Source organism: Pyxicephalus adspersus, chromosome 2, assembly GCF_032062135.1.
Source record: "Pyxicephalus adspersus chromosome 2, UCB_Pads_2.0, whole genome shotgun sequence".
Lineage (NCBI taxonomy): Eukaryota > Metazoa > Chordata > Amphibia > Anura > Pyxicephalidae > Pyxicephalus > Pyxicephalus adspersus.
The window spans coordinates 150345131-150359574 of NC_092859.1; the positions used below are offsets into that span (position 1 = coordinate 150345131).

General features: G+C 39.9%; 1 protein-coding gene across 1 annotated transcript; it reads right to left on the reverse strand.

The window, feature by feature from the left end:
• Positions 1–3958: 3958 nt before the first annotated feature.
• Positions 3959–11301, reverse strand: PLPBP (pyridoxal phosphate binding protein). Its single transcript, XM_072399142.1, has 6 exons — positions 11017–11301; positions 9058–9165; positions 7302–7337; positions 5542–5617; positions 4343–4527; positions 3959–4060 (listed from the first exon to the last, which is right to left on the reverse strand). Exons 1-6 carry the CDS (start codon positions 11104–11106, stop codon positions 3959–3961), a joined length of 597 nt encoding a protein of 198 aa, XP_072255243.1. The 5' UTR covers positions 11107–11301.
• Between the last annotated feature and the right edge of the window lie 3143 nt (positions 11302–14444).

Consider the following 14444-nt stretch of genomic DNA (forward strand, 5'->3'; position numbering starts at 1 on the left):
TATGTTTACCAATATTTTTATTTTTTTAATAGATTTTTGTGTTTTTTTATTTAAAGTTTTTTATTAAATGTATTAAATATTGGACATATTTTGGTGAGTTATGCCTAAGATTTATAGGCCTACAATGGAAAATAAATTTCCATGAAAAAAAAAAGTAACGTTTTTTGCGTGGAAATATGGACAGAATTAGAACGCTAGGGAGTTAATGGATCGTTTTCACAGCCCTTTTCAAGAAGTAACGGTACCAGACAGGGGTGTCCCCTATCACTATTACTGTTTATACTGATCTTAGAACTATTTCTTCGCCATGTGCAACAGAACTCAAGTTTGTGTAAAGAGCCAAGAACATAAAGTGACTGCTCATGCCGACGATCTGCTTTTTTATATCACTTCCCCCAGGACCTCCCTGCCTAATTTGTTATCTGAAATTCATTAGTATGCAAGGCTGTGTAATAAAATTATTCCCAAAAAGTCGGAGGCACTGTCTCCCTTTCATAGAAACTAGTTGACGAACTATCTCCCAGTTTCATGTTTAGGTGAGCAAAAACAGCTAATACTTACCCTGGGATTCAAATCCCTGCTGATCTCTGTTTATTGGTGAATTTGAATTTCCTAGCCTTGGTAAATTCATTCAGTAGGGATTTGCAACGCTGGAAATAACACATTCATCGTTTGGTAGATGCAATGTACTTAAAATGAACGTAAAGCCCCGTTGGTTATATTTATTGAAGACGTACCGGTCCACATACCACAGGTGTTGTACAGGCTCCTGTAGGAGTTTCCCTGCTTTGTCTGGGGGGGGGGGGGTGATAATCCCCGAATTAGAAGGCAGACCCAAAAGTAAAATGATGTATGGCGTTTCTGGATCCGATTCTATATCGGGAAGCTACACATCTGGCCAGATTAATAGATTGGTATAGACATGGAAGGCAGAAACCTTGGGTGGTGTTGGTGGATGCTTTATTGTCCATCCCGCTAGCTGGTGTGCTGTGGTCTCCTAAGGACACATGTTCAGGGGAGTTGAAACATCCGCTCATATTTCCGCCCACAATACGTGTTGTGCGGAAATATATTAGAGCAGCCCAGTTGCAGATGTATCCGTCACCACTATGCCCTATACTGGGTCACCTCCGGTTTTTGCTAAGTCTCGATGACCCACTGTTTGGCTTATGGTGGAACAGGGAGTGTATTGAGCCAGTCATTTTTCAGGGGGATCGGGGTGGAGAGTGATAAGTGCAAGGCAGTTAGAGCACTCACTCCCGTCCCAGGTATTTGGCGGACTCATCAGCTGACCCATTTTCTGAATTCTCTCCCCACTCCCTTCAGTTTTCCCATCCACTGTCTCAATTATAATCTACTTGCAATAGTGAAGGCCCCCCAATAGGAACACGGTGGTATCAGTTGTTGTTAGAGGGATCTTAACCTTCCTCTCTGGCCTTTTTTTCAGTGGTAATGGGATCTTTAAACAAATTTTTTATTTTGGCCACAAGGCATCGATAAGTAACTTATTAATTAATGACTTGCTGGTATAGGGTTCCGGCTGTCCCGGCGAAAATTTTACCCTCAAGTTGACGCTTTGTGTTGGAGATGTAGGGCAGACATTGGCAGCCTATTCCATGTGTTTTGGGAGTGTCACCTTTCACGGCCATTTTGGTCTCAGGTATCAGACATCATTTCTGAATGAACTATTCCATTCCAACAGTCTAGAGCTGGCTCTGCTATATTTGTCCACTTTTGCTATGAAAAAAGTAACAAAATTATTGTCTTAAGCATCTCCCTAATGCCACAAAGACATTCATTCTTGTACTATGTTAACAAACTTCTGCCTCTACAATATCCCAGTGGTTCAGTAGGATAAACAAAAACATGTGTATAGACGATCTCATCGGAACTCAGGATGGGCCATCCAATAAGTTCATTAAGACATGGTTTTACTGGATCCAATATACCACCACCCCTGTGTATTTGTTAGATATCTGAGTGATGTTGATGTCTAACCTGGGGAGTGCTCTCTGAGTATTAGATTATGCTGATTATTGGTATGGGTTGCTTGTATCAGTTTATGCTTTATTGCTACTTTTCCCATCCCCATATGTTCTTTCCTCTTTCCATGTGTTCCCCTCCCCTGTAATTTTTGTATGTTTTCCTCTACTTATTATTCCTCTTTTGTGTTCTCTACTCGTTACACAGTGACTGGTTATTGCAATTGTTGATGATTGTTTTGATGTGTATTTTTGTAAAAATTGGGCTGTTTTGTTTTACTCTGTATTGACATTTTTTTCATGATTATTGTATGCATGGCTGGTTACTGAAAAAAATAAAGTATATAAAAAAGATAGAAAACAATGGCTTCTATACACACCTTGTATAAAAAAAAACGGCAACACTTTCCAACAATTATCTTTATTGCTTCACAGAGCAACAAGTGTGCACATTTCAGGTTTGTTACATTCATTTAGTTAAATTAAAACAAAGAAAAAACAAAAAACAATGATATGCTCTAGTATATTAGAACACTCTTTCCATTATAAAACCGACTATTACCAGGTTACATATTGTATTATATTGTGCAAATGTTCTGTACTCATTAGAACTGAAATCTAAAAGAATATAATGTACACCATTCAGAAATGAGAGGAAATTTACATTGGTACCTAGTAGTATGGAAGGAAGGAGTCACATGTCATTCATATCCCTACCATAGTCATTAACACTGTCTCAATATTCGTTTTATGGGTAAATTCATTGAACCTATCTGCAAGTTTTTAGGATGTGAAGAAAATGACGTGCCAGGAGGAAACCCACCCAAACATGGAGGAACGCAGGACTCTGGTGCTGCAAAGGCATGAGTGCTAGCCACTGAGCCACCATGTCAGCCTTGTGACACGACCCTAACACATGGGTGTGTATAGGATTATGGCATGACATGTAATATAGCAATTTTTATTGTCTGTATAGAAAAACCTGTGTATGTCCCCTCCAAAGTGTTCTCTAAACAATAGCAAACAGTACATTAAATTTGAATATAAGATATTTTGGGCACTGATATGCTTTTGATTGATGCAAGTTCCCTTGTTTCCCCAACCACTAAGGTGATTATAGTTTCAAAAGGCAGCATGAAGAGCAATGATGGTGTGCAGGGGGCAGGAACCAGGTCTACCAGTTCAGGGGAGCCAGTAAAGAAACATATGGATTGTGAAATGTTGCAGTTCTCTGATTTTCCAGTACAGTTTGCATTCACTATGACTATGAGGGTTCTGGATAGTCAAAGCTGGAATGGTGAAAAACATTTTTACCCTCTAACATATTCATGATATGATTAGTTCTGTGAAATAGTGAATAGTACCTAGACTTAAAAAATTTTAGGTCTTGAAAGCAAGTTTTAGTATTTCTATGTTTAGGGTAAAACCAAACCCCAGGCAAATATAAAAAACACATAAATATTGGAGCTCTGTAATAATGAATGCAGGGGTAAAAGTATTTTTACTTTTAATTCCACAGTGTTTTAATACCATATACAACAGAACCCAAACTATGAGAGTGGCCTGTGCTGCTGGGTGATATGATTTTAGAAAGAGAACAAAGTGATAGCGGGATGAACTTATCAATGTGCAGATTCTCTTTTCTGTCCCGTCACAGGCTCGGGAAGGGATAAGACCTGTAACGGTTTCTTAACTGCAGCAGAGAAAAATCAGGTCTCCTACTCTACTAGAGAAGGCTGCATGACGTGAAAGCTGTGTATATCCTAGAATTGGATAGACAGACAAAACAATCTTTTGTAAAACAGCTCTAATTAATACAATTCATCTACATATTTGTTGTTTGCCTGAAGTTCATCTTTAACCTATATTAATCTGCTTATTACAGCTGCACATTAACATTTAGAAAGTGATATGTCACAAGATGTGCTGGAATTCCATATCACTGATCTTTTATAGAAAAGTTGCCCAATTTCTCTTTAGTTACTGGCGACATTCGCTTCTCCCTTTGCTGGCTTTTTGTAGACTCGGTCACCAAATATGGTACTCCCAACGCGGACATTAGTGGAGCCAACCTCAACCTGGAGAAAGAACAGACATGGGTGTAAAAAGAGCATATAAAATAGCATCATGGCTAGTAAAATACAATGTTATTGGAGAATCACTCACTATATAGTCCATTACCATTTCTATTACCCGAGCCAGGATGATGCAACTCCAATGCAGCTTATTCAGTTCTGGCAACCATAGGGGAAACCAGAATTGCTGGGTGTTCTGGCAACTAAAGCCGAGTTGTGCATGCATAAAATGTGACAGCTCTACAGAGCAATAAGGCAGGTAAAAATGACTATTGGAAAAGAGACATCATCTTTCCCTTTCTGCAATAGAGGACAAAACTCAAAAGGTGAATTACTTTCTTCACTGCTGGTATTGACTTGTACCATGACCTTTAATTTCTCATTAGATGCTTTCTTCTGCCAGGAAGCATTGACTTTGTCTGCAAGCTTCACAGAGTCCACGGTTTCCAAAATGTGAAGGTTTGGGACAGCTAAAACAAAAACAATAAAAGAACATAAAATGATTAACAATTGTGAGTTGGTAAAACCCCTAAAGATGCATTAGGAAGGGAAAACATTTCAAAATGAACAAAATTTCTATTCCAAGAGAGTTGAGTTGTCTTTGCAGTAGTTGTCCCCACTGGAGGTTTTGCTCTCACCTATTGAGATGCCAACTCATAATTTCAGCTTTCCTCTCACTTTTTGGGTGACAATAGGCTCCAAGTAAATTTAAGTGGTGTATGTCCTCAGCAGGGACATAAATGGCAATAAAAACTTGACAGAGGATCTAATTTTTCCCTACTTTATCCAAAAGGGATTTAAAAATGTTTTACATACACATTACAGCAGAACCTTTCAAGATTATAGTAAACAATCAGGAACATCTTTAGTATCCATACAATGTGCTCCTGTGTACTGGTAACATTTAGTAGCCTCACGAGATGCAGCATTTACACCCGGTTGGGTGGCTGATGTCACCAATATTGTGGGAACTGCCGACTAATTTTAACATGCTTTACTCCTGTCATTGTCAAAGTAAACCTGCTGAGCATTTCTGAGCTAGTTTCTACTACCACTATACTAAATGTGGATACAAAAAGGTGGATGAAGAGGCTACTGTATTTTAACTCTTAGAATACTCTTTGGAACTGTGTGGAACCCTTGTGGACATGCAAAATTAACCCCTGGCTATATAATATTAGTTATATACATTTAATAAACAGTTTGGATTTAACTAGGATTCCATCATTGACAACCTTTAGACATTTACACTAAGGTCAGGTAATCCCCTCTTATCCTTAAAATTGAAGTAAACCCCCCCCCCCCAAAAAAAAAAAAAAAAAAAAAACATCAAACAAACAAAATTCTGAGTTTACGTCTGCTTTAACATCAGTTGTCACACGAGCACTGTGATATTGTTTTTATTTGTTAGGTGATAAATGCTTATAAAATCCAAGCCTTCATAAACCATCTTAATATGGAGTTTATAGTTTAAGTAGACTTACCAACCAACTTGTTGATGTTGTGCTTCTGTAGATGTCCAATGAAATGCCATTTAATATCTGGACAGGAAGACAAAACCTGAAGAAAAGGATAAGAGACGCTCATGCTAGCTATACTGATTTTCAAGTTCCAAAGCATCACAAATGGTTATTGTAATGGGTCAGCTTAAATATATTTCAATAACGTGTCTGCACTGTAAATGTCCTGGTACATATTTTTAATTTTATTTTTTAATTTTATACAGAATTGTATTTCTAAATGTGGTACATATTAGGCTGTAAATTTCAGCCATGCCAACAAAAATGAGCAATGAACAAGAACAAGGTTTTAGAACCCCATACTTACCTCACAGTTAAGGTTGGTGACTAAGGCCCAGGTCGATCAAGTGCTCTACCTCTGAAGCCTAATAGGCAATTTGAACAGCCTCAATACAGCCCAAAGTTACAAAAATGTCATGTCAGCTGGACTAAATATGTGCTGGCTTGGGTGTCTTGCCTGTTAAAATAGCACCCATAACCGTGATCACCTTATATAGGTTACTTAAAGCCTAAATTAAGTTTCCAAATTGCAATACTTGCTTTCATTTTAGTGCTTCTCCCTATAGAACGTCTATCAAGTCTTGTATCCCCAGTACCACTGCACGGCTGAATGACTCCTAAACTCACTTAACCCAGAAATCAACACATTGGGCCTAATTTAATAACCCCCTGACGGTCTTAATAATGAGTATTTATAAATGTAAAAGCAGTACTAAATTATTTTAAATTCCCTGTTTAGTCCCGCCCACCATCCCCACGGCTCCGCCCTCCAGCCTAAGACTTGCCGAAGATGCAGAAGCCGGTCATCGCTGGAGGACACCGCAGGCACCGCTAAAGAACGCTGTTAGAACGTGGGAACCAGGTAGGACTATAAAACTCCCTGGCAAGTTCACCCCAAGTGTGGCTCAGGGTTACCGCTTTTGGCACTGAAACTTAACCCTGAGCCACACTCGGGAATACCAATGGGGAGGTTAAAGCTCTCCAAGGCTGGAGAGCTTTAACCTCCAGCTTTTTGATGAAAGCAATGCAGGCTAAAGATATTACTGTAATATTTTAATGGCAGCTCCCCCGATATCAGTCCAGGCCTTTTCTTTTGCACTGAAGACAGCGATAATATATGTGTAACTTACTTGATAACAGTGTAAAAAGCAGTGGTCGGAAGCACTTTATTGTGACCAACCAGAAACCCACTGACCTTTATCTACTCACTTAAAGCTTACAAAATAAAAAGTCTGCTTTTTAATGATTGCGATTGATGATTAAAAGCACACTTTTTTTCCGTTTTTATGTCAGTCCATCTGTATGAGTTGATGCTTTGCTTAACCTAAAGGTTAAGGGACAAATTACTATTTCCCTCCTCATCCTGCAATGCTCTCTCTTCCAAGGTGGAGAAACAAATAAAAAGCAAGTATAAAGTCACTTCCTTAACCCCTTTATTTCCATCTGATACTCAGAGTAGTGAAAGGGTCTTTGGCATCCTCACAATGTAAAGTAACTGGCTCTGCATTGTAGGAAATGACAACAGAGCCTGTGACCAGCATCTTGGAAGTGAGGGTGCAAAGGACCATTCGTAAGGATTCTGCAGGAGCTCTGCCCCACTATAAAAGAAAAAAGAGCATTTAACCCTTTCATTATGAGGGTAACTCCAATGCAAGAATACATTTATTTTCCCCATATATTTTTGAATTGAAATGGAAAAAGGATATTAAATCACCAAAACTTACATTAGCATCGGAGGCCTTTTCCAATAACTCTTGAACCTAGAAGACAAAACATCAAGTATTTTAAAACTACATCAGCTGATCAAAGTGGATACAAAGAAATTTAGGTGATGATATGGAAAGTTAAACTGCTTTGTAGTAATCCAATGCCCAATGTTGGACAAATCAGAAACAGTTTGTTGTAAAAAAGGAAAATGATTACATTCACTCTACACATTATTAAACATTTGGTAAACCAAACTGAGATATGTGCGAGAGGAGAATGAATAATCCTTTAAATTGTAACATTTACCATCTCTTCTAGACAGTGCTGTCTGATTCCTGACTTAGGAACGGAGCGAAACAGATGTATTTGTGGAAGAGTTCCCAGCACCGAAGGTATAATACACCTGAAATCCACACCATTGCTTTTGCTATCAGGAAAGCCAATTGTTTTTGGGAGTAATTTGCCATTGATCTCAGGAAACAAAAATTCCAGTGTGCTTTATCCCATCCCACACTCCATATTAGGGGCTGCCAGACCTGCGTCTCAGAACACACCAATGCACATTCATGAGCTGCATCAAAAAACTTTTCTCCAGGTCCATTTTTTCTTGTGTCCCACAATTTCTTCCACAATAAATATTTTCTTTAATTATTAATAAATAGGATTTATATCGGGCCAACATATTACACAGCGCTGTACATTAAATAGGGGTTGCAATTGACAGACAGATACAGACAGTGACACAGGAGAAAGAGAGGACCCTGCACCAAAGAGCTTACAATCTAGGAGGTGGGAGAAGTAGCGCACAATAGGAGGCGGATATAGAATGGATGAACGTAGTGAGGGTTTAGACAGAAGAATATGGGTAGGCAAGTTGGAAAATATGGGATTTGAGCGCTATTTTTAATGAGCAGAAAGTAGGAGCAAGCCAAATAGGATGAGGAAGACCATTCCAAAGAGTCGGGCAGCTTCAGGAAAGTCTTGGGAGCCTTGCGTGTGATGAGGTTATGAGTGAAGAAGCCATTAGTAGGTCATTGAAGGAAAGAGGAGAGCGGCTAGGGGATGTATTTTTCTATTAGTTCAGAAAGGTAAGTGGGGCAAGAACTGTTAGATTTTTGTTAAATAAATTATCAAAAAGGCAAAATATATCACTTTTATCAGTAGGAACCGTATGTACGGTTGAGATGGGGTATGGTATGGGATATACATACTGTACATGACACATGCCTAGATTAAGGACTCCCAAGCCATGCAGAAAAGCTATAGAAGATTACATAGTATGTCCAGACAATTTGTAGGAACTACAAATAAACACATCTTCCTTTTGCACCTTTGATTAAATGGCAGCAATACTTTATGAACCCAAGTTGTACCCAGCAGTGTCTTGCAGAACACATGGCCACCAGCTAATTGCAGAGTTTCAGAAAAATATACACAAAGCTGAAAGGTTTATATATACCTGGTGTAAATGCTGTGACTGAGCACCCTGTATCGTTTATGTATATCATAATGAGGTGTCAGAGAGAGAAAAGAGCCCCTAGGGGAGTATTTATCTATCAGGTCAGAAATGTAAGTGGGACAAGAACTGTGGAGGGATTTGAAGGCAAAAGACAGGAGATGAATTTGATTCTAACGTGAATTCGAAGCCAATGAACAGAACTGCAAAGAGATGCAGCTGAAGAGGAGCGGTGTGAAGGATGGAAGAGTCTGGCTGCAGCATTCATAAGAGATTTTAACGTTTTCGAGAGCTGCGCTATACATGTAGCAACTTACATAATTCTCCCCAAAATATCGTTGTCCGTGTCTGTAAGCTTCAATCACCATATCAGCTGGTTTGGTTTTACTAACAGCCACCAGTCTGGGCTGCACCGCAGGAAGATTCTACAAAAATAAATCACATAAAGTTAATGTTATACAGCGCAAATAATTTATACAGATTAATAACAGCTAGAAAATGTTAAATAGAATGGAAGATTGTGAATAAACCTTGGCCAATGTCAGCTTCATTGAGACATGCTTTGGTTTGCTGCATAAATCATGCAAAATATTCCAACAAAACCAGGAGGTTCAACTCACAGAGTGCTGGGTAATGGTTTTTGTGTATAGTCTCACCGCAATGCTGGACCTTCTCCATTCCGAGTACTTTAAATAGTATTCAGCACATAGATCATCCCCCATGTATTAGGGATAGGAGTGCCTGTCACTAGGGGGAGGGGTTACTGAGTGATTAATATTATTAATAAACAGGATTTATATAGCGCCCACATATTACGCAGCGCTGTACATTAAACAGAGGTTACAAATGACAAAGGACCCTCTCCTGTCTATCACTATAGGGGGGGATTTTGGGGGGATTCTGTCACTAAGTGTTTGTCATTGGGGGGGGGGGCCTTTTATGACTACCGTCTAAATCAACTGGAACGCAGCACCTCATTGGCACCAATTCACACATTTTGCTGTGAATGAGCCCATGAGATCAGTATTACATTATAGTCTGAGTGTACAAACTTTGAATTAACATAAAAGGTGCTAGACATTACTATTCTGCAAAGTAAAAATGTAAAAACTGTAGCACCTCCTCTTCCAACTTTATTTAGAATAAATGGGAGCTCAGAGCCTCCTAGGATACCCATGTTACCCATCCCGGGAGGCTTCTGTCTGCACGTTTGATCTCGGGCATGCGCAGATGAAGCTGGGAGAAAAAAAAATGCCAATCTCGAGGGTGGCATTTCCCCCCCCCATCCCATCTATGTCACCTGATTTTGCACCTGTGATCTCATCTTTCCCCCATTTACAGCAGGCTACGACACCCAACCTCAGGCCTGCGCAGTGCGAGATCAGGTGACATAGGCAGAAACCGGAAGACAAAGAAAGGTGACGCCTGGCGCTTCCTCCGCACTGGTGCAAAGATGGATTAAAGTACAGCGCAGGACCCGAATTCTAGAGGCATCTGGGGATGTAAAAGAAAGTGGGATTTTCATATTTTTTTAGTGGCACTTTTACAAAATGTTTTTTTTTTTTTTAATTGCCCTCTGCACAATCTCAGACATGCACAGAGGGAGCAGCCTGCAGTCTCCTGGGACATGTGGTGTGTGCATCCCAGAAGGCTGCAGGTTTTCTATTCAGTCTTTACTGCACAGAAGGAAAGGAGCCCTTTAAAAAAAACATCTTTTTTCTAATACAAGAATAGGATAGCCCCGTTTACATAACGTTGAAAATGTGATGACGAGTCCACTTTAAGGGCTCGTTCACACCTGCCCACAGAAGTTCATGTCAATGGTGAATGTTATGTGTATTCGTGTGTTGCAGTAAATGGCAACATACATGAGCGCCACACACACATGCGCTGTATATATTTGAAAAAAAAGGCACAGTTCAGACTTGTTTATTTTGAATGAGATATCTTTACACAACACACCTGCAGGGAAATACAGACAGGCCCTAGCAGTTACCATAGCGATATGTGTCAGCTGACCTCTATTTCTTGTTTGGCCCCTGCAGATACTGTATGGTGATTGGTTGGTTGTTCTGTAATTTGTATGGTTAGCATGAGACTTCTGATCTTTCAGTACAATACACCAGCTATATATATAGAATTATAGACACCTGGCTGGATAGGACTGCACTTCATTGTTGTAAATGACAATCTGACAAATCACAATGTTAATGAAAAGGGGTTAATAGGCACAGTCACAGCACCACATATAACATCCATGCTGCCCCGGTACTCACCTGGGCTCTCGTGGCCGCAGCATGTTGCAACTTCTCCCGCACGGCGAACAGAGCTCTCCCTATCTCCTCTGACATGCCTGCCCTCCACATTCTACCCTGCTACTTCACCATCCTACACAGACCGGCATACAACGTGCAGCCAATGGGACGAGGCGTTGTCAATGTGAAGCCAATCAACGTTCACTGTTCCTGGTGGAGGGCGGGAATATGGACGTGACAGGTGGAGAAAAAGAGCGGCCATGTTGAGTGGGGCAGACGTAGTGAAGACTCTTTATTGGTAAATGCTACAGGGAGGAGTGTCATCACTGATCATATGACCGATCATGTGACTGTTCTGATTCCGTGTAGCATAATGGCAGTGCCCAGTTAGGTAATCCTAATTGTCTCCATTAGAGCGGTGTATTATCTGGGGGCATTGTATATTAGCATAGGGGCAGGTGTATTATCAGGAGGGGGTGCAGTTTGTGGTGCATAGGGATTGATCAGGTTGATCAGTATGATCTAAGGGTGCAGTGTGTGTGTGTTGGAATTAGGACTGAAAAAAATATATATTTTCAAGCCCTAAATATGGTTTGGTTACCTAAAATCATGGATAGGGTGGGAGTTCTCAAAAAAAATTCAAGCCCCTAAGTATTTTTTTTATCAGAATTTATGAATGAGGTGGAAGGGTTAGAGGGATCAACAAGAACAGATTCCCCCCCTCTCCAAAAAAACAAAAACTTTTTTTAACCCCCCAAGTGTGGCTTTGCTTCCAGAATTTATGGATGAGACTGGAGCGTTGGAGGGATCAATGGGAAAAATTGAAAATAACTTTTCTAACCCCCTAAATATGTTATTTCCCCATAAATTATTGGATGGGGGGATGAGATCGGGGTTAGAAGAATCAATGGAAATGATTGCTCAAAAAAATAAATAAAATTAAAGCTCCTATTTTTTTTCATCAGAATTTATGGATGGGTCAGGAGGGTTAGAGGAATCAATGGAAACATTTTGAAAATAACTTTTCCAAGCCCCTAAACATTTTTTTTTCGCCCAGAATTCATGGATGGGATGGGAGGGTTAGACAGATCAATGCAATAAAGTTCTCAAAAAAAATTATTCTTTTGTCATCAGAATTTATGAATGTTGTGGAAGGGTTAGAGGGATCAACAGTAACAAATTCCACCCCCTCAAAAATCCCCCAAACTTTTTAAGCCCCTCAGTATGGCTTTATTACCAGAATTTATTAATGGGACGGGAGAGTTAGAGGTATCAATGGAAGAAATTTGGAAATAACTTTTCTCGGGTTCTAAATTACCATGTTCTCTTCATCTACAGCGCTAACTGTTATTACACCTGTTTTATGTTTCAACTCTTGTTCAACTATGTTAAGCCAATAAAAAGGCTGTGGATGATTCAAATCAAGGATTAGTAGCAGTGTGTTCTATTAATTAAGGAAATAAAATATATAGCTTAATAGTTTAAATAGATATGCGGGCTATAAATAGTCCCATATGTTTGTTTCACTTGTGTGGCTGACCCTATTCAGTATACTGAATGGAGCAGAACACAAAAACAGAAATGTGTGCAGCAATGTGTTAGCAGAATGCACTGCAATGCCAGGTATAGGCAGGGCTGGATTTGGATTTTTTTTTCTCCAGCAGGCTAGCAGGCTTGTGCCCCCCTCCATCAATAAGAGAAGTATTTAAGCCAGAGACATGGATCATTTTTAGAATGTGGCCGATGGTGACTCAGGTTAGTGATCAATCAAATCTTTGCATCCTAGGGTTCCAGCACCAAGCACAAGGCAAAGTTCCTTTCCAGTGTTATTTATATTCTCTATAATCAGAATAATTTACAGGGCACCATGATCATTCCATCATATAAATGCAGTAAGTACAATATTCTTAGATGTCAAATAAATACTGAACACAATCATTACTAGTACACAATAATCCTTTTTGATTCATTCACAATTCCAGCTGTACACCCGTTTGTACTACTACCCCCCACATTCTACGCCCAATACTCCATCACACATCCTGCGCCCAATACCCAACCCCCCCCTCACATCCTGCACCCAATACCCAACCCCCACATCCTGCGCCCAATACCCCCTCAGACATCCTGCCCCCAATACCCCCCCCCACATCCTGCGCCCGATACCCCCCCACACATCCATTACCCCCAGATCTGTACAGTGTGTGCCGATGATCTGGTACAAGGTCACCATACACAATGACCATCAAGCTGTGAGATGAGTCCTGGCTGTAGATCCCAGATTCCTATGTCCATGTGTTTCAACAAACTCCCCATACCCCATATGTTATTCACTCTGTTTAAGTTTGAGAGGTCCTTGTTGCTACCACAACCTCCTTCTCAGTTCCAGCATTTCTGTTCTGCATCACACAACTGACATCTCCCCACACTTAAGGAAGCTAAACCAGCCAGGTGAAATGTAAAAAATTGTAAGGATCACATGACAGGAAGTAAATCCTGCTGGGTAGCCATCTTTGATAATGGAACTCTGCCCTTACTCAGTAATCCTTGTGCCTTTAACATTTCAAGGTGTTATGGAGAGTACAAACACATACAAGTGGTGCTCCTATGCCGCCCCCTAGTGGTCATGACGCCCTAGTTCACAGGCTAGTGAGAAATCTGACCTTGCATATACCTGGGAACATCACTCATTGCTCTCTATTGCTTTCTAGGCAATCTGTGTTATCCTTGTATATACTCTCCAAGACTGGGGAAGAAAGATCATTGGTGAACCTGGGTGACCTTGGTGACCTGGAATCGATCTGGTCCAGGGTTGAAAGCATTTGCCAAATATTAGCAAATGGTGTTAGGAAATCCATTCCAGGTTTGCTGGATCACCCAGCTTCTCCCATTATAGTGGATCTTCTTCAGTCTTGGAGAGCTTTCACAAATCAGCCCAATGTAATTCACTAATAATTTACTGTCCCCAGTATCCATGGTCAAATTATTCTTCCTAAAATTATCATTTTATAATACAACTGGAAAATTATATAAAGTTTAATGAAGTTAACTTTCACCTGAAATTTTGGGTACAAAATCAGTGGAAGTAAATCTATTCTTGCAGGACTTCCAATTTTCTTTGTATTTTCAATAATTGTTCTCCTTTTCACAAAATTATGATCATCATTCTTAAAAGCATTCAAAATATTTTTAAAAATACAGTACATGCACAAGGATGTTTTAAATTCTTCTTCTGCCTACATCACCTGATTTTACACTGTGCAAGCAAAATTTTTGGTGGTAGGTCTGTTTTAATAGTAAGTTGACCTATAATAACTAACTCACAATGCAAAATACTTTAACACCAGGTTTGAGATTGCTAGAATGATGACCTAGAATTGCTAGATTCCTAGAATGATGACTAATTTGCACCGATCAGGTCAGTTTAAGTGGCACCAATGATCTTTTTG